General features: G+C 41.3%; 1 protein-coding gene across 4 annotated transcripts in view; it reads left to right on the forward strand.

The window, feature by feature from the left end:
* The window catches only part of KIF15 (kinesin family member 15), a 119,197-nt gene extending 99,558 nt beyond the window's left edge, over positions 1-19,639 (forward strand). For 3 of the 4 annotated variants that reach the window (XM_082348344.1, XM_082348346.1, XM_082348347.1), the window contains exons 27-35: positions 17-163; positions 1,017-1,118; positions 1,765-1,929; positions 3,457-3,566; positions 6,331-6,400; positions 7,445-7,482; positions 11,264-11,429; positions 11,668-11,799; positions 12,135-12,726. In XM_082348344.1, the coding sequence (XP_082204470.1) occupies positions 17-163; positions 1,017-1,118; positions 1,765-1,929; positions 3,457-3,566; positions 6,331-6,400; positions 7,445-7,482; positions 11,264-11,429; positions 11,668-11,799; positions 12,135-12,185 (981 nt within the window). In that variant the 3' untranslated portion in view covers positions 12,186-12,726. Of the gene's footprint in view, positions 1-16; positions 164-1,016; positions 1,119-1,764; positions 1,930-3,456; positions 3,567-6,330; positions 6,401-7,444; positions 7,483-11,263; positions 11,430-11,667; positions 11,800-12,134; positions 12,727-16,426 lie in introns of those variants that run through there. The other variant, XM_082348345.1, reaches the window with a different exon arrangement.
* Positions 19,640-20,062: the final 423 nt, after the last annotated feature.

The following is a 20,062-nucleotide window of genomic DNA, read 5'->3' on the forward strand; positions in this document are numbered from 1 at the left end:
GATTGTCCCCTAACAGAGGGACATGCTCTGTGAGGACCTGGCTCACGTCACTGAGCAGCTGAACACGCTCACCGAGGCCTCGAGAAAGCACGCGGGGCTTCTGCAGTCGGCCCAGGAGGAGCTGACCAGGAAGGACGCCCTCATCCAGGAGCTTCAGCGTGAGGTGAGATGCAGGGTGAGCGTCGCTCAGGATGGGCTTTGGGGGTTGCGGGAGCAGGACTGTGTGGCGGTTGAGCTCATGGCGTCCCTGCCTTGGCTAGTTCTCTACATTCAGAAAGGTGGGCTAGCAGGGCGAGCAGGTAGTGGGGCAGCAGCGCTGTGGGCTCTTAACAACCTGGTTGCTTCTGTGTGTTCAGACTTGGTGGCTGTCCTCCTGCCCACGCTCTGCCCTTGACACGTGCCAGCAAGTCCTAACCACTGTGGCAAAGGTTATGCCTGACTTTGTTTTTTTTTTTTTATTTTAATATTTATCTTTGGCTGCGTTGGGTCTTTGTTGCTGCGCATGGGCTTCTCTAGTTGCGGCGAGTGGGGGCTACTCTTCGTTGCGCAGCACAGTCTCTAAGCACGCGGGCTTCAGTAGTTACGGCACGTGGGCTCTAGGGCGTGGGGGCTCAGTAGTTGTGGCGCACAGGCTTAGTTGCTCCGTGGCACGTGGGATCTTCCTGGACCAGGGCTTGAACCCATGTCCCTTGCATTGGCAGGCGGATTCTTAACCACTGCACCACCAGGGAAGTCCCATGGCTGACTTTTGTCCTCTTTTTTGGCTAGTGTAGTTTTATAATATATTTTGTAACTTTCCTCAAATGACCCTTTGATTACTTGTGAAGCTTAAAAAAGAAGTTTCTTTTAAAGTGTAAATAAATTTGTGAGAGAAATGTCAAATTATCAATCAGGCCCTGAAAAAATAATGCAAGAAGTCCATTTCCGCCTGCCTTGGGAGGATTGTCTGTTCTAATTGGACCATGTACCTGTATTATTTTCTAACTTGTAATCTTACATCTGTTCAATTTTCCCAGCTAAACCAAAAGAAAGAGGAAGTAGAACGGAAGAAGAATGAATATAACTTCAAAATGAGGCAACTAGAACATGTGATGGATTCTGCTGCCAAGTATCCCCAGGTACTTTTCATAAGAAAGAGTGCATTTCAGGAGGAATAAGCAATTTTGTGAGCGATGCAAGTTGGAAATTGCTAAGACTAGCTTTGTCTTTACAGAAAAAGATTTTCACTAACAGCTTTTCTGCTTTTTTTTTTTTTAAATATGAAGTAATCTATTCTTTTTTTTTTTTTTAATTAATAGCTACTTTATTTATTTATTTATTTTTGGCTGTGTTGGGTCTTCGTTTCTGTGCGAGGGCTTTCTCTAGTTGCGGCAAGCGGAGGCCACTCTTCATCGCGGTGCGCGGGCCTTTTACTATTGCGGCCCCTCCCGTTGCGGGGCACAGGCTCCAGACGCGCAGGCTCAGCAGCTGTGGCTCACGGGCCCAGTTGCTCCGTGGCATGTGGGATCTTCCCAGACCAGGGCGTGAACCCGTGTCCCCTGCATTGGCAGGCAGACTCTCAACCACTGCGCCACCAGGGAAGCCCTTTTCTGCTTTTTTTGATAAAAAGGTACCAGTGTTTTATTTGTTTTACTTGGACAAGAATTAGAATAGCAAGCTATATACATAGCCTGTGTATTTTCTACGTGCTTGGCATGTATATTTACAATGAAATCTTTATAACCACTTCATCAGGTATTTGGATGAAATTTGATTTTATTTTAGAGCCCTAAAACACCACCACACTTTCAAACACATTTGGCGAAACTCCTGGAAACGCAAGAACAAGAGATAGAAGATGGGAGAGCCTCCAAGATTTCTTTGCAACACCTTATAACAAAGCTAAATGAAGACAGGGAAGGCAAAAATGCTGAAATCCTCAGAATAAAGGTAACTGGGTAATTTTTTTCAATGAATTTAATGTTTCAAAATAAGCAGTACCTTTCATGGTGACTGAGGATCCAAAATTCAAAAGGGACAGAACTCCAGGGTAGATGGAGAAAAGTCTTCCTCTCACACCTGACTCCAAGCTGCCTAGTTTGCTGTCCCTGTAGGCTCCAGGTGTAGCTAGTTTCTTATTTATCTTCTGAGAGCTTTCCAGCGCATCTATAACCAGGCGCAAAAGCATTGTCTCCCTGCCCCATTTGTTTTTCATGCGATGGTGTCATATCATACAGGCTGCACTAACTACTCTCATGACAGTGCTGTCCAGCTTTTAGATTTTTGCCAATTTAATAGCTGAAGCACGTTATCTCATTGTATTTGTAAATTTGTATTTTTCTTATTAGGAGTCAGATTGAGCATCTTTTGGTTTTTTGTTTCTATGAACTATATCCTTCACCCATTTTTCTATTGTTGGACTTTTTCTTAATGAGGTGCATTCTTTATATGTTAGAGAGATTTGCTTTTGTCTGTTTCTCTTGTTTGCCATTTCTTTAAACTTCCTTCTAGTGTTTTTCACCCCGGTACTTGGGGGGTATGGCTTTTGTGTGTGGGAGAGTATATTTAGGGTGGTGTTAGGGGTGGGAAGTGCGTGGAGGAGTGCCTGGGTAGGTGTAGTGTGGGTGCAGAGGGGTGTGTAGGGACGATGCGATGCCCCATAGAAGATAGTCTGTGACCTCATGGCTCTGCAGTGAGTTTTTGTTTAGGAACAAAATTAGCCTACTGTATAGGAAGACAGTATCACTCTTAAGCTTTGTTTCTCATAGAGGGGATCATTCCTGGCTTTTTTATTTGGGGTGGCTCTCAGTATGCTGCTATCTCAGGAATGTGGCATGATCTTGGTACTTGGAAGAAATTGGATCAGGTTAAAAGAAATCAAACAATAGATAAGCAGAAGTAAATCAAAAAGGACACTCCTTGCAGACGAGTATTTATTTCTTCTGGGTGGTTATGCTCATGATTTTCAAGTCAGAATCCAATTAAGTATTTTGAGGCTGTGGCACATCAATTTTTAAAAATTAGAATCTAATAAATAGAATCAAATAAACATTTACCAAAGTAGTAGATGCTTTTGTTCATCTTTTCTCATAAAGGAATTTTTAATTAATTATGGTTTGTTTGGGGGTTTTTTTGGCTGTGCCGCCTGGCATATGGGATCCCAGTTCCCCAACCAGGGCTCGAACCCGTGCCCCCTGCAGTGGAAGCGCAGAGTCTTAACCACTGGACCGCCAGGGAAGTCCGAATTATGTGATATTGATAAGAGACTATGTTTAAGACAATGAGGGTATGAAAATTAATCACATTCAGAGCCCCTGAGAGCTTCTCATAGTCTACTTTTTCTCCAGTGATACCCAGAGCAGTGTTCAGTGTGTAAAGGGAGCTTAAAAGAGGAATACCTGTCTCATCATGGCCAGGGGAGCAAAATAATGCCTACTATAAGGTGTTTTCTGAAAAGACCTGGTTTGATGTTATTAGGAGCAGTTGTGTGGAATGGAAAACCTACGCCTGGAAGCCGAGCAGTTAAGAGAGAAAAACTGGCTCCTGCAAGGTCAGCTGGATGATATTAAAAGACAAAAGGACAACAGGTGAGAAAGAGCCACGAGCAGTCTGTGAGCTAAATCTTGGCCTGCCTGGGTGTAGCTGAGTGAATGCGGTCAGAAGAGGTTTCACAGCGCGTGTGATGTTTCTTGCTGCTCCAGGAGCTGCTTCTCAGTCAGGTCTGATGAGGGGGTTGTTCTACCAGAGAGGGAAAATAAGGTCATCACCATCTTGCCCACTCTGTTAACTTTTGTACTGCTATAGAGCTATTGAAATGAATTTCAAACACGTGAAATACTTGAACCAAACTGTCTACTTGTATTTGAAAGGGGTGAGGCGGGGAGCAAATATGTCAACAAGACAAGTCTCAAGGTTCTGCCTGCAGAAAAAGGGAGAATTTCCTTGGTTTTGCTTCTTGGCTTCTGGTGAGGGGCAAGTTCCTAGGAGAAGCTGTACAGGGGAGTGTTTTGTTAGGTCTGGTTGTGTGTGTGTGTGTGTGTGTGTGTGTGTGTGTGTGTGTGGTGTGTGTTTTGGCCTCAACTCAGACAGTCTTCTAGTTGTATCTGATAATGGCACAGCATCTTGTCAAGGGCAACCGCACCCAGGTTATATCCTGTCTCTGACACTTGAAAGTTGTGTGACTTTGGACACATCTTTAAACCTCTTAGTGCCTCAGTTTCCTTAGCAATAAAGTGAGGGAGATGATAACTCTTATACAAGGTGTTTTAAAGACCAAATGTAACGTGTGTAAAGTGCTGGCTACAGTGCTTAGGAGAGGGGAGTCACTCAATAAATGGTAGCTCTTAAGTAGACACGGTAGATTTATGATCCCACCCCTGAGTGAGGGATGGAGATGAGGGTGGTCTGTGAGATTATGCAGGAAGTTGAGGTCTGTCAAAGGGGGTCTGTATTTGGGATGGAAGCCCTCTGTGAATTCAGCATCCCAGATTAGGGGTGTCTGCTTTTCCTGCTGTTGTCAGAAGGTCTGTAACAGGCGCTTTCCCACTCCCGCTGCTCCCCACCCCTGTCCAGAAGCAGCCCTGACACGCACTGTCCAAACCTAAGTGAGACAGTGGATATTTGAGGACGGTGATGGTGGCTGTGCTAACAACCTATTCCTAAATGGTTCTTTGTTGGGTGGCGGGGTGCAGGGGGATCCTAGTTCCCTGACCAAGGACTGAACTTGAGCGCTCGGCAGTGAAAGCTCAGAGTCCTAACGACTGGACTGCCGGGGAATTCCCCTAAATGGTTCTTCTCAAGTTTAGTGAGGTAGGAGGTGCTCATTTTATTAAGCCTCCTCGTGTAGGGGTTTCTCTTCCCCTTCTGGGTGATTTTGATGCAGGTAGTCCACAGGCTGCTCACCTAGTTTCCATATGCTCCGCCCCCATGTCCAGGCATATTAAAGAAAAGCATTGTACCTGGTGTACTGTCTTTTATCAAGAGTTAGTTTGAGCATGGAACTTAGAACGTTTCCAGATCATTTGTAAAACCACAATTTAAAAGACTTTATTTCATAGCCTTGTGTCCCATTTCTGAGGAGCCATACAGAACCTTCTTCATGAAAGATTAGAGTAGAAGAAAATTATAGCCCAGGGGTCAGCCTGTTTGGTAACTGAAGTTTCTATCGGAGCAGTCCGGTTCTTTCATATAAATATCACGGTGGCTGCGTTTGCATTACAGCAGCCCAGTTGCATAGCTGTGCCGGAGACCTTATGGCTCCCAAAACCTATGTCTGGTTCTTGACAGAAAAAGTTACCCCCCCCGCCCCGGATTAGACAACAGAAAACACATCTACCCTAATGATTTGGGGTGTTTTCCTCACTACCATTTTTATCTAGGCTGTCAGATTCATTAAGTGGAAGAAACTAATGTAGCTTCTGTTTTCCTTCAAGGAATGATCCTTTACTCACCAGTGAGAGAGAGATTTCTAGAGAAGCCAGTGGCGTTCAGGCAGGTTCTGCTAGGGGGGCTGGTCTCCTGATCCAGGGGCTGCCCACAGAAACTCAATTTATTATCCAGCCTGGTCAGGCTCACAGAGATGGCCTCACATTAATCAAATTCACATGATACTGATGTATAGTCCAGAATGTAATTTTCTTTGTACAGAGGAGTGTTTCTTTTCCATGACGGGATTTATGTCTGGTGCTCAGAGAATCCCCTTCTTGGTGTCAGCATGTATGGGAAGCCCGAGTGGCATCAGAAAATTGCCAGCTGACTATGATATCCAATGCAGGGAATTCCCTGGTGGCCGGGGGCACGGGTTTGATCCCTGGTTGGGGAACTAAGATTCCGCACGCCGCGTATCGCGGCCAAAAATAATAAATAAAAAGGGCTACAGCAGTCCCAGACCTGAAATCCAAAGCAAAGAGGGGGCATCAGAGGCTCCACGGGACAGGCCAGCGTGAGGGGCCCTCCCTGCCCCCATGTGTGTCCTGTGTTTCCCCCACCATCCCGACCCAGCCAGTCACATTCATGCCAGGCACCTGGACTGTCCTTTCAGCCCCATTTTGTTCACATATGATCTTCAGATGGTACTGCTCTAAGTTAATACTTTATTCTCAACCAAACCCTGTAATTAGATTTCCCAGCTTTGCTCATCTCACTTTTGTATGGAAGGAATCCCAAATGCTGGGGAGGTACCTTATTTCATCCTCATGTGTTGATCACGCTTATTGACTGTGCTAACTTGACCTAATCACCACAGAATTAGCTCTTCTTTGCACATCTTGGCATTGCTGTATGTAATAGATACGAAATCGATACTTGAATATATTTGACACTTTTCTCATCCTCCCTTCCTAATCTACGCAGTGAACAGAATCATTCAGACACGCAGCAGCTGAAGAATGAACAAGAAGAAATCAAAGAAAGACTTGCTAAAGTATGATTTTTTTTTTACATAATAGTTGTTTTTTTCTTGTGTGAAAAATGTTTTTATAGTTAGCATTTATGGTTATATATTTTAGAAATCATTTTATTATTGAAATTTTGTCTTTTTTATATTCCTGTTAAGTTTGATATTTACCATCAGTATTTAGCTATAGCTGAGAATTAAGAGTGAATTAGTCTTCATGCCTAGACGGTAAGCCTACTGCTCACACAGAATTCTCCATTTAGAAGCAAGTATCGAGTGCCTCTTTGAGGCCTTAAAGGGCACAATACATGAACGGTTGTAAATAGGTACCCCCTTTATGTGTGTGTAGCTGGGATTGTAGAAAAGGATGTCCCTTTTTTTTTTTTAATTGAGGTATAGTTGATTTACAATATTCTGTTAGTTTCTGATGTACAGCAAAGTGATTGTTATACCTATATGTGTATTCTTTTTCATATTCTTTTCCATTATGTTTTATTATAGGATATTGAATATAGTTCCCTGTACTATACAGTAGGACCTTGTTGTTTATCTACTTTACGTATAGTAGTTTGTATCTGCTAATCCCAAAGTCCAAATTTATCCCTCTCCCCCTTTCCCCTTTGGTAACTGTAAGTTTGTTTTCTATGTTTGTGAGTCTGTTTCTGTTTTGTAAATAAGCTCATTTGTATCTATTTTTAGATTCTACCTATAAGTGATACCATATGATATTTCTCTGACTTACTTCACTTAACATGATAATCTCTAGGTCCATCCATGTTGCTGCAAATGGCATTATTTCATACTTTTTTATGGCTGAGTAATACTCCATTGTCCATATGTACCACATCTTCTTTATCCATTCATCTGTTGATAGACATTTAGGTTGCTTCCATGTCTTGGCTGTTGTAAATAGTGCCATTATGAACATTGAGATGCATGTATTGTAAAGGAATTTGCTTTAATTGGTTATATTACCATTAGGGAGAGCGGACTGATTACTTTCAGTCTTTTGTTTGGCAATGTTAAGAACTTAAGTCATTTTTTCTTTCTCTTTCTTTAATCTTCTTATAGAATAAATTGGTTGAAGAAATGCTAAAAATGAAAGCAGAGTAAGTACACTCTTTTGAATTCAAGTTCTTGTTGATCGTTTATTAATACCAACCAGTATTCCTCTAAAGGAAGAAATGCTTATAATATCCAGAAGGTAAGTAAATTCTTTCCTTTCTGCAGTAGTATTTGAACATAATAGATATTTACAAAATTCTTTTCTTAAATACCACTTGCTAAAGGGGTTCCTCATATGAAACCATTCCAAAAAAAAACTTAAAGAAATAAGTGCCAGGAAAACCTTAGCTTCCCTGGGGGAATTGATGGGTTTTCTCCTCATGGACAATGAGAACTATATAACTGACCAGGTTTCCTTCTCGCTTCTGGTTTCCTCTGCTTTAAAACCTTGAGGCCCTCTCAGACCCATAGATCAATACTATGAATTCTTCTGGTCTTGACCTTGTGTCTCTTTATATGTTTTCTATGGACATGATTTTATTTTATTCATATAGTTCTTGTATTTTAATTTATGTAATCTTATAAACTGCCTCATTCTTTGATAAACAAGATACACTGTATTTTCTATCAAGTTCAAAATAAGTAAACTGGTTGGTATTAACAAAGTGATAAAACGTTAGAAAGATATTGTACTCTCTGAATAGAATAGATCTCATCAGGAACAGCGATTCTCAAACATTTTCACTTGTTTCACCTCCTAAAAGAATTTTGAAACACCATATACCCTCTTGCACATTTTTGGACTTGACTATGTCTAAAATTTTTCATTGTAAGTTTAAATTATTGCAAAGGATAGAAGTTTTGACATACTGAAAATAGTGACATTTAGAAATAAAGCTTTTGTGGTGTTCTTTTAAAAGTTATCCAACTGATCTGGTACTTTCTACCCATTTAAAAAATACCTGAAGAAATTCGTAAGTCTAAAATTTTACATTGTTCCTTTTTCCTTTGAAATTAAGTTTCCATTCTATACCCATGCAGAGTTATATCCTAATTTAATATATTGTTTGGAAAATTTTTTGTTGACTGCCCTATCGTATAACTTAGCAATGAAAATATGTATGCAAATTACAAGTAATTTGTAAAAATTTATTATATTCATATGGCTCTAAGTGTTATATTTTTTCTGGATTGAGTTATCATTACAATTATTAAAGTATCCTGAATTTATTGTAAATTTTTATGAATAATTATTATACAAGTAAAATTTTATTGGAAATGCATCTCTCAATGCATTTTATCTTAATGCTTTTTCTTTAATTAGCTCATTCTGTTGCACTTAATTCTGGAATCAGTATTCACTATCAATTCTGTTCCTACTTTTTTGTTTTTATAGATATAAAGGCTGAGAAATCTTATTCACATTTGTTAGAATGTTGTCCTTCAATTATTTGAACTCCATCCAAGTTAATATGCCAGAAATTACATAGTGACATGTCATCAAAAATTCTTTTTAGGGACTTCCCTGGTGGTCCAGTGGTTAAGACTCTGCGCTTCCACTGCAGGGGACATGGGTTCGATCCGTGGTCAGGGAACTAAGATCCCACATGCCGCATGGTGCGGCCAAAAAAAAAAAAAATCTTTTTAATGATCAGCTGACAAAGACCACCCAACTTGTGAAAGATTTGTTACTCATTTATTGAGTCATTTGCATCATAGACTCATATACTCAATAGAGTATAGGTGTGGAACAGAACTTTGTTCAACACTTTCATCTGCATTTGAGCAGTTTGGGGACCGGTTCCTTGCCAGTTAGCTGTAGGGCTAGGATAGAAATCTGGATCACTTACAGGATCTATGAGAATCCACCAGAAGTATAGATAATACCCATTTGAGACCTTCTAGCAAAAAGAATAAAAGCTATCCAAGCTGATATGTAATTTATTTCATGATCTAGTAACCAGTGCTACAGTGTCCCTGGGACTACAGGAGCCCACACTGTGGCAAGCGAAGCAACCTCCAGAAAATGGCACACACGGTTTTATCAGTCCCAGCCTACGGCAGCAATTTTAAACATTGCATTATCCACACGTGTATGTGACGATGCTTTTAAAAAGCTACAAAGAACTGAATACCAAGCCAACAGTGGTGTAGGCAGATGTTGGATTTCATATAACAAGAGGTCTGGAGGTGCATTGACTCAGTGATGCCATCACTGACCCAGACCCTTCCCATTCTTCTGCTTTTGGTACTCTTGCTTGTGACCTATTGGCTACAAGATGGCTGCTGCAGCTCCAAACAACATAAACAGGAGGATCAGAGCTTGCAGTGTTGTGGGTTCAAAAGGACTTTCTTTTGTCAGGGAAAAAAACTCCCAGAAACCCTCAAGATTCATTGTGTCTCCTTATCCAGAATTAGCATGCCTGCAGGGCAAGCTGAGAAAACCAGTATCTGGCGGTGGGGTAGAGATAACCATGGTTTTAGCTCAGACCAGTGATTATTTACTAATCTTTGGGAACTGGGTGTGCTTCTCCTCTCCCTTTCTCGTCCTCTGAATAAACTGAGTTTCTATAAAAAGCAAGGGATTGGCTGTTGGGTAGGCAGCTGCAGTGTCTGCCATGCCACAAAGCCTTTTCATGAAACGAAAGCGAAACACATAAGGCAAATGCAGAACAGCTCCAGATGAATTGGGAGAACATCAGTGCCCTCACTCCCACACTGTCCTCCTGAGGTTCCACGGAATGTAGTCTGAAAACACCGCCCTAGAGACTGTTGGCCTTAAGTGGTATCTTTAATTCTGTGTATGACATCACTTAAATCATCAGCTTTCTATTCCATATGCATTGTAAAATAAATAAAAAGCATTTGTTTCTTTGGGAAGCTTATAGAATTCAGTTAGTTTTGTGAAATTCTGTATAATTGTTTGGTAACCCTTCTTTTTTTTTTTCCCCCTTTTGAACACAATTTTATTCTTTTTTTTTTTAACATTTTATATTGGAGTATAGCTGATTAACAATGTTGTCTTAGTTTCAGGTGTACAGCAAAGTGATTAAGTTATACATATACATGTATCTATTCTTTTTCAAATTCTTTTCCCATTTAGGTTGTTACATAGTATTGAGCAGAGTTCCCTGTGCTATACAGTAGGTCCTTGTTGGTTATCCAACACTGTTTTAAATATAGCAGTGTGTACATGTCAATCCCAAACTCCCTAACTATCCCTCCCTGCCTCCCTTCCCCCCTGGTAACCATAAATTCATAATATAAGTCTATGAGTCTGTTTCTGTTTTGTAAATAAGTTCATTTGTATCATTTTTTTTTTTTAGATTCTGCATATAAGCGATACCATATGATATTTGTCTTTCTCTGTCTGACTTAACTTTACTCAGTATGACAATCGCTAGGTCCATCCATGGGTAACCCTTCTTTTTAATGTTTATTTTCAATTGATAGTTGCATGAAGTGTATAAATTCTAAATAGCACATCCTTGAAGAAATGACTAGTGTCCCACCATCTGAGAAACAGTTTTTGAAACCAGAAATGATTACTCTAAGATATGGGGCACTGAATAAACCATGCAGACTATAACAATACTTAAGTAACAGTTTGCTCTGAGGGCTAGATCTAAAAGTTTCCATTCTAAATTTTTGTTGTGTAAAAAACGGTTTGTGGAGCTTTCCAAAATGAAAGTTTTGGGTAAAACAACCATAAAAAAGTGTATCTGCAACTCTTGCTATCTTCCTGTGCTGTCAGAAAGGGGAGGGCTGAATATTAGTGATACTTTCAAATAAAAATTCTGGGCTTGGGTGACAAGTGTCTGTTTTGAGTACTGTTTTATAATTACGTCCCTTTGGGAGACCATAACACGATAGTTACTGTTACAGCCTAGAACAGCTCCAGAGTGCCCTTCAGAACAAAGAGACCGACTACCTTACAATGACTGAGGAAGTTGAACGAGTCAGAATGTTGGAGTCTAAAGCGTTCCAAGAAAAGGAACAACTAAGATCAAAGCTGGAAGAATTGTATGAAGAAAAGGAGAGAACATGCCAGGTGCATTTGTGTGTTGGTTTTTATTAACAGAGCCGATCAGCATAAGTCTCCTGGCTGTGATTGGGCATCCTGTGGTTTACAGCTGCTCCAGTGCATGCAAAGATGTCTGGTCACGAAAGCTGGGAACCTGGGCTCTGTCTCTCCCTCCCTGTGCTCTTGGAAGGCATGAAATAATGTTACTTTAAAAGAAAAATTAAAAGCAGCTCATTTTCCCTTCCCTGGATTGATTTACCTGCAGGAGATGGAAATGTTAAGGAAGCAGGTGGAGTGTCTTGCCGAGGAAAATGGGAAGTTGGTAGGTCACCAAAACCTACATCAGAAGATCCAGTACGTAGTGCGGCTGAAGAAGGAAAACATCAGGCTTGCTGAGGTAAACTCCTGAAAATTGTGCCGCATAAACTCATTCTGGTTTTTAAATGATGATTTAGTTAAGATTTAATTTAATTATTGAATCACGTAACTGCTTTCTTCAGGGAACCTCCTGAATTTAAAAAAAAAAAAAAATTCAGCCATTGCTATTGTAAGCATAATTCAGTCAGTTATCATACACATGAGATTCTTGTTTACTGTTAAAGTAGTTTACAAACGGAAAATTATAGTTTGTAGTTTGAAATTTAAACTTAATGAATGCCGAGAATAACTCTTCCTGCAAGAATTAGAGCCTTAATTTTTTTTCTTTTCCTTTTCTTAAAAATTACTGACCAGGAGTCAGAAAAGTTGCGTGCTGAAAACTTACTTTTAAAAGAAAAGAAATGAATGAATCATAAGGATCCCGATCAACTACCTACCTTGTTTGGAGACTTTTTTCCCTCTTATAGAAGTAAGACCTGCCCTTGCGCACTTAGTAGAGCTGAATTAAGAGCCACGACTATTACCTGTGTATGTGGGGGTTGGGGGGCTGACCCTCAAGTTTCTTATGAACTCTCTGCACCTGTGCACACCTGTGGCAGCTGGCAGCCTGCAGTTAGAGGTTACCGTTTCAAAGCTGTAAATATTGGGAAAACCTTTTATCTTTTTAAAATAGAAGCCCGTAGCTGAGGTTTTACAGTTGATGTCGGCCAGATTATTTTTTTCCTTCAGTACTGCCATAATCTCCTTTGAGTCTTGCATCAGAAGCTCCAACAATACACAGGTTCCGAAACTTACAGTGAGGTTAGTGATGGTGCAGTGTGCATGAATAGCAAACTTGTTAATATAGATTATTTTTGTATTCCTACTTGAAGTGTTCTCATGGGCCTTTTTTATGACTGTCAATATGGCCATTTTTCAAAATGTAATAAAATCTTTTAAAAATAAATTGTTTAATAAGGTAATTTATATTTGTTCATTCACCATATGCTTATTGAGCAACTATTATATGCCAGGCACACTGGTCATCAGTGAACAAAGCAAGCAGAAACCCTGCCCTCAAGGAACTTCTGTGTATCAGCACTTCATTCCTTTTTATTGAGAGTAATATTCCGTTGTATGGACATGCCACATTTTATTTACTTATCATTCGATGGACATTGCGTTACCAAACCAAACTTGGGTCCGTTCACCCTCGTGCAGCCAATCTACTGACACCGCGTTTGTGTTTTTGGGGTTTTTTTTTGTTTTTGGCTGTGCCGTGTGTCTTGTGGGATCTTAGTTCCCCGACCCAGGCCACCGCAGTGAAAGAGCCAAGTCCTAACTACTGGACGGCCAGGGAAGTCCCTCAGCAAAGCATTTTTTTTAAATTAATTAATTAATTTATGTATTTATTTATTTTTGGCTGTGTTGGGTCTTCGTTGCTGCGTGTGGGCTTTCTCTAGTTGCGGCGAGCGGGGGCTACTCTTCATTGTGGTGCGTGGGCTTCTCATTATGGTGGCTTCTCTTGTTGAGGAGCACAGGCTCTAGGTGCGCGGGCTTCAGTAGTTGTGGCTCATGGGCTCAGTAGTTGTGGCTCTCGGGCTCTAGAGTGCAGGCTCAGTAGTTGTGGCACACGGGCTTAGTTGCTCCGCGGCATGTGGGATCTTCCCAGACCAGGGCTCGAACCCCTGTCCCCTGTATTTGCAGGCAGATTCTTAACCACTGTGCCACCAGAGAAGTCCAGCAAAGCATTTTTAAAGGCAAGATGGTACTTCCCTGGTGGTCCAGTGGTAAAGAATCTGCCTTACAATGCAGGGGACCTGGGTTCGATCCCTGGTCAGGGAACTAAGATACCACATGCCGCGGGGCAACTAAGCCTGCGCACCACAACTACTGAGCTCGCGCACCTCAACTAGAGCCTGCGTGCTGAAAACTACAGAGCCCACGTGCTCTGGAGCCTGCATGCCACAAGTAGAGAGAGAAAAACTGGCATGCCACAACTAGAGAGAAGCCCACGCGCCGCAACAAAAGATCCCGCATGCCGCAACTGGGACCCGGCGCAGCCAAAAATAAATAATAAATAAATCCTTAAAAAAAGGAAAAGAAAACAAGATGAGGGAGAGGCATCTCAGGGTTTGTGATAAGTTCGTGCCCAGTTCTCTGACTGGTTGATGGTGAGGTAACAGGGCAGTGTCACAGGCGTTAACACTATCAGTCCTTAGGTGCCAGTAGGTCTGGGGGCTATGCACTCATGGTCATCAAGTAATTAACTTCTTCCATTCGGTGGGGGTTTTAGCATCTATAAAACAACTCAGGGAATGTGCCATCAGATACTTTTATCTAGGTGCTTAGAGAGGAGCTAAAGCAGAGGAGGTGGAGGAAGGGTCTGTCCCAGGAAGGCTCTATAGGGTCTTGCTTGGTTACAATTTGAACTGTTGGCAATTTTGGGCTACTTTGGATAACAGTGCTCTAAATACTCCTGTTTAAGTCTTGCTACGAAACTGTTTCACATCTCTTGAGTAGATACCTAGGGGTGAAATTGATCTCAGGTGGCCTCGGCCTGCAGCGGCGTGAAGCAGGATTTCAGTTCCCCAGCCAGAGATTGAAGTCATGCTGCAGCAGTGAGAGCGCTGAATTCTAGCCACTAGACCACCAGGGAACAGTGGCCTGTCACAAGGCCCTGGCCTGTCAGCAGTGTAGAAATGAATTTCTACATTGAGTCAGAAAGTAGTGAAACAAGTAAAGCATTTATTAGGAGGAAAAAGAGTACATGTGGATAGACACACGAGCGGGCTCAGAGAGAGAGTCGTGCCCTCATGGTAGTTTGAATCACTTTTATGGGGCATTTCTTCTGGTTTTCCTTGGCCAGTCATCTTGCTTTGCCTGGTTCTGAGTCCGAATTTGGCATATCTGTGTCTTCCCGATCTTGGAGAGGCAGCAGCGGGCAGTGGCTTGAAGCAAGATCTTAGTTCTCTGCCCAGGAATTGGACCTGGGTAGCCTGGATGAAAACCAGGAATCCGAGCCATTAGTCCACCAGGGGCTAGAGGCTGGAAGCTAAATTCCCCTGGCCCTTGCCTCCATTGAAAAATGCATTTCTCAAGGAGGCAAAAACTGCAAAAACAGGTACAAAGTTTATTATTAGAGACACAGCACAACAAGTGGGAGAGCACACAGAGAAAGTTTCTTTAGTGAAGACAAGCAAGGCATAGATGCACACCGGGAGAGAAAGGGTGTGGGCGTCCCCCCTAATGAGGAGCACAGTAAAGAGGCGGTTAAATCATTTATATAGGGCAGTCCTTCTGGGTCTTTGTTTACCTTTGGCCAATTATCTGGTTTCTTTTTCCACACCTGACCTGCCCGAGGACCCTCCCCGACATGCGTGCACAACTTTTTTCCAAGATGGATTCCAGCCCAGAGGCCTTGGCATCACCTATTATGGGTGGCGCCCCCTCCTTTTTAACCCCCAAGGAGCCTTTCTGCACATGTGCAGTGTCTCCCTTGCCCCAAGGATGGGAAACATGTGACCTCTTGATCCTTTACTCAGACAGTGTTTAGCCTCTTTCTTTCCCTGCTGTGACTGTTATCTTAAAGTGTCCTCAGGAGACAAAGTCCCGCTATTTACCCTGTTGCTGTTGTTATTTCTATCTCGTAGTGCAAACAGGAGGCTGGTTGTAAATACCTAGCCTAGAGCCCACCTGCCTCCTTCCTCAGGAAATGTAAACAGGAGACCACTTGTAAATGCCCAGCCTGGAGCCCATCTGTCTCCTGCCTCACTCCCATGTGCGCACGTGCATCTCTTAGCCAAGGTGGATTCTAGTGAAGAGGCCTATGGGTAGCTTGACATCACCTACTATAGGGTGGTGCCCTCACCCTTTTTGACCTTCAAGGAGCCTTTCTCTGCACGTGTGCGTGTGCATGTGCGTGTGTGTGTGTAGTTGGGATGGTCTTGACTTCGAGAATGAGGAATATGTGGTCTTTTATCTCTTATCTGGGCAGGGCTTAGCTTCTCCTTCCTCCTGCTGTTTTGGAGTATCTGTCCACAGGGGACAAACTCCAGCTGCTCACCCTGGGGCCCATCTATCTCCTGCCTCAAAATTGCTGGGTCCTTTCGGCCTCTCCCCAGTTCTCCCCATTACTTTTTGGCAGCAGCACCATGTTCCTTATTGGGAAGGGACCTCGTGTTGTGAGACAACTCACACAAGCGGTTTGCATCGTGCCTGGCCAAGGAGGGCAGTTTCAGTCAACGGTTCCCTCACACAACTGTTCTTTCTCCTGAGAAATGGACTCGGCTTCAGAGAATGTACATCAGAGATGAACCTAAAACCAAGGTCCCCAGCTATCTGCAGAGAATGAGGCCTGGGCTTCGTGGATATATATATTTTTTCCTTTTTCTCTTTTTGTGAGTGTATATGTGTATGCTTCTTTGTGTGATATTGTCTGTGTAGCTTTGCTTTTACCATTTGTCCTAGGGTTCTGTCTGTCTGGTTTTTTTTTTTTAGTATAGTTTTTAGTGCTTGTTATCACTGGTGGATTTGTTTTTTGGTTTGGTTGCTCTTCTTTCTTTCTTTCCTTTTTTTTAATTTTTAATTTTAATAAATTTATTTTATTTTATCTTATTTTTCCTTCTTTCTTTCTTTTTTTCTCCCTTTTCCTCTGAGCTGTGTAGCTGACAGGGTCTTGGTGCTCTGGCCGGGTGTCAGGCCTATGCTTCTGAGGTGGGAGAGCCGAGTTCAGGACATTAGTCCACCAGAGACCTCCCAGCTCCACACGATCTCACACGACAAAAGCTCTCCCAGAGATCTCCATATCAACGCTAAGACCCAGCTCCACTCAACGACCAGCAAGCTCCAGTGCTGGACACCCTGTGCCAAACAACTAGCAAGACAGGAACACAGCCCCACCCATTAGCAGAGAGGTTGCCTAAAATCATAATAAGGTCACAGACACCCCGAAACACACCACCGGAGGCAGTCCTGCCCACCAGAAAGACAAGATCCAGCCTCATCCACTAGAACACAAGCACCAGTCCCCTCCACCAGAAGCCTACACAAGCCACTAAACCAACGTTAGCCACTGGGGGCAGACACCAAAAACAATGGGAACTACGAACCTGCAGCCTGTGAGAAGGAAACCCCAAACACAGTAATTTAAGCAAAATGAGAAGACAGAGAAACACACAGCAGATGAAGGAGCAAGGCAAAAACCCACCAGACCAAACAAATGAAGAGGAAATAGGCAGTCTACCTGAAAAAGAATTCAGAGTAATGATAGTAAAGATGATCCAAAATCTTGGAAATAGAATGGAGAAAATGCAAGAAACGTTTAACAAGGACCTAGAAGAACTAAAGAGCAAACAAACAATGATAAACAACACAATAAATGAAATTAAAAATTCTCTGGAAGGAATCAATAGCAGAATAACTGAGGCAGAAGAACGAATAAGTGAACTGGAAGATAAAATAGTGGAAATAACTACCACAAAGCAGAATAAAGAAAAAAGAATGAAAAGAATTGAGGAAAGTCTCAGAGACCTCTGGGACAACATTAAACACACCAACATTCGAATTATAGGGGTCCCAGAAGAAGAAGAGAAAAAGAAAGGGACTGAGAAAATATTTGAAGAGATTATAGTTGAGAACTTCCCTAATATGGGAAAGGAAATAGTCAATCAAGTCCAAGAAGCGCAGAGAGTCCCATACAGGATAAATCCAAGGAGAAACATGCCAAGACACGTATTAATCAAACTATCAAAAATTAAAAACAAAAAAAAATATTAAAAGCAGCAAGAGAAAAACAACAAATAACATACAAGGGAATCCCCATAAGGTGAACAGCTGATCTTTCAGCAGAAACTCTGCAAGCCAGAAGGGAGTGGCTGGACATATTTAAAGTGATGAAAGCAAAAAACCTACAACCAAGATTACTCTACCCAGCAAGGATCTCATTCAGATTCGACAGAGAAATTAAAACCTTTACAGACAAGCAAAAGCTAAGAGAATTCAGCATCAGCAAACCAACTTTAAAACAAATGCTAAAGGAACTTCTCTAGGCAGGAAACACAAGAGAACAGAAAGACCTACAATAACAAGCCCAAAACAATTAAGAAAATGGTAATAGGGACATCCATATCGGTAACTACCTTAAATGCAAATGGATTAAATGCTCCAACCAAAAGACATAGACTGGCTGAATGGATACAAAAACAAGACATGTATATATGCTATCTACAAGAGACCCACTTCAGACCTAGGGACACATACAGACTGAAAGTGAGGGGATGATAAAAGATATTCCATGCAAATGGAAATCAAAAGAAAGCTGGAGTAGCAATTCTCATATCAGACAAAACAGACTTTAAAATAAAGACTATTACAAGAGACAAAGAAGGACATTACATAATGATAAAGGGATCAATCCAAGAAGAAGATACAACAACTGTAAATATTCATGCACCCAACACAAGAGCACCTCAATACATAAGGCAAATGCTAACAGCCATAAGAGGAGAAATCGACAGTAACACAATCATAGTAGGGAGCTTTAACACCCCAGTTTCACCAATGGATAGATCATCCAAACTGAAAATAAATAAGGAAACACAAGCTTTAAATGATACATTAAACAAGATGGACTTAATTGATATTTACAGGACATTCTATCCAAAAACACAGAATACACTTTCTTCTCAAGTGCTCATGGAACATTCTCCAGGATAGATCATGTCTTGGGTCACAAATCAAGCCTTGGTAAATTTAAGAAAATTGAAATCATATCAAGTATCTTTTCCGACCACAATGCTATGAGACTAGATATCAATTACAGGAAAAAATCCAAACACATGGAGGCTAAACAATACACTACTAAATAACCAGGAGATCACTGAAGAAATCAAAGAGGAAATCAAAAAATACCTAGAAACAAATGACAATGAAAACACGACGACCCAAAACCTATGCGATGGAGCAAAAGCAGTTCTAAGAGGGAAGTTTATACCACTACAATCCTACCTCAAGAAACAAGAAACATCTCAAACAATCTAACCTTGCACCTAAAGCAATTAGAGAAAGAAGAACGAAAAAAAACCCAAAGGTAGCAGAAGGAAAGAAATCGTAAAGATCAGATCAGAAATAAATGAAAAAGAAATGAAGGAAACAATAGCAAAGATTAATAAAACTAAAAGCTGGTTCTTTGAGAAGATAAACAAAATTGATAAACCATTAGCCAGACTCATCAAGAAAAAAAGGGAGGAGACTCAAGTCTAGAATTAGAAATGAAAAAGCAGTAACAACTGGCACTGCAGAAATACAAAGGATCATGAGAGATTACTACAAGCAACTATATGCCAATAAAATGGACAACCTGGAAGAAATGGACAAATTCTTAGAAAAGCACAACCTTCCGAGACTGAACCAGGAAGAAATAGAAAATATAAACAGACCAATCACAAGCACTGAAATTGAGACTATGATTAAAAATCTTCCAACAAACAAAAGCCCAGGACCAGATGGCTTCACAGGCGAATTCTATCAAACATTCAGAGAAGAGTATTCACCTATCCTTCTCAAACTCTTCCAAAATATAGCAGAGGGAGGAACACTCCCAAACTCATTCTACGAGGCCACCATCACCCTGATACCAAAACCAGACAAAGATGTCACAAAGAAAACTACAGGCCAATATCACTGATGAACATAGATGCAAAAATCCTCAACAAAATACTAGCAAACAGCATCCAACAGCACATTCAAAGGGTCATACACCATGATCAAGTGGGATTTATCCCAGGAATGCAAGGATTCCCCAATATACGCAAATCAATCAATGTGACAAACTATATTAACAAATTGAAGGAGAAAAACCATATGATCATCTCAGTAGATGCAGAAAAAGCTTTGACAAAATTCAACACTTATTTATGATAAAAACGCTCCAGAGAGTAGGCACAGAGGGAACTTACCTCAACATAATAAAGGCCATATATGACAAACCCACAGCCAACATCGTTCTCAATGGTGAAAAACTGAAACCATTTCCACTAAGATCAGGAACAAGACAAGGTTGCCCACTCTCACCACTATTATTCAACATAGTTTTGGAAGTTTTAGCCACAGCAATCAGAGAAGAAAAAGAAATAAAAGGAATCCAAATCGGAAAAGAAGAAATAAAGCTGTCACTGTTTGCAGGTGACATGATACTATACATAGAGAATCCTAAAGATGCTACCAGAAAACTACTAGGACTAATCAATGAATTTGGTAAAGTTGCAGGATACAAAATTAATGCACAGAAATCTCTTGCATTC

The sequence above is a fragment of the Balaenoptera borealis genome (assembly GCF_965194805.1).
Source record: "Balaenoptera borealis genome assembly, chromosome: 12".
In the NCBI taxonomy this organism is placed as follows: Eukaryota; Metazoa; Chordata; class Mammalia; order Artiodactyla; family Balaenopteridae; genus Balaenoptera; species Balaenoptera borealis.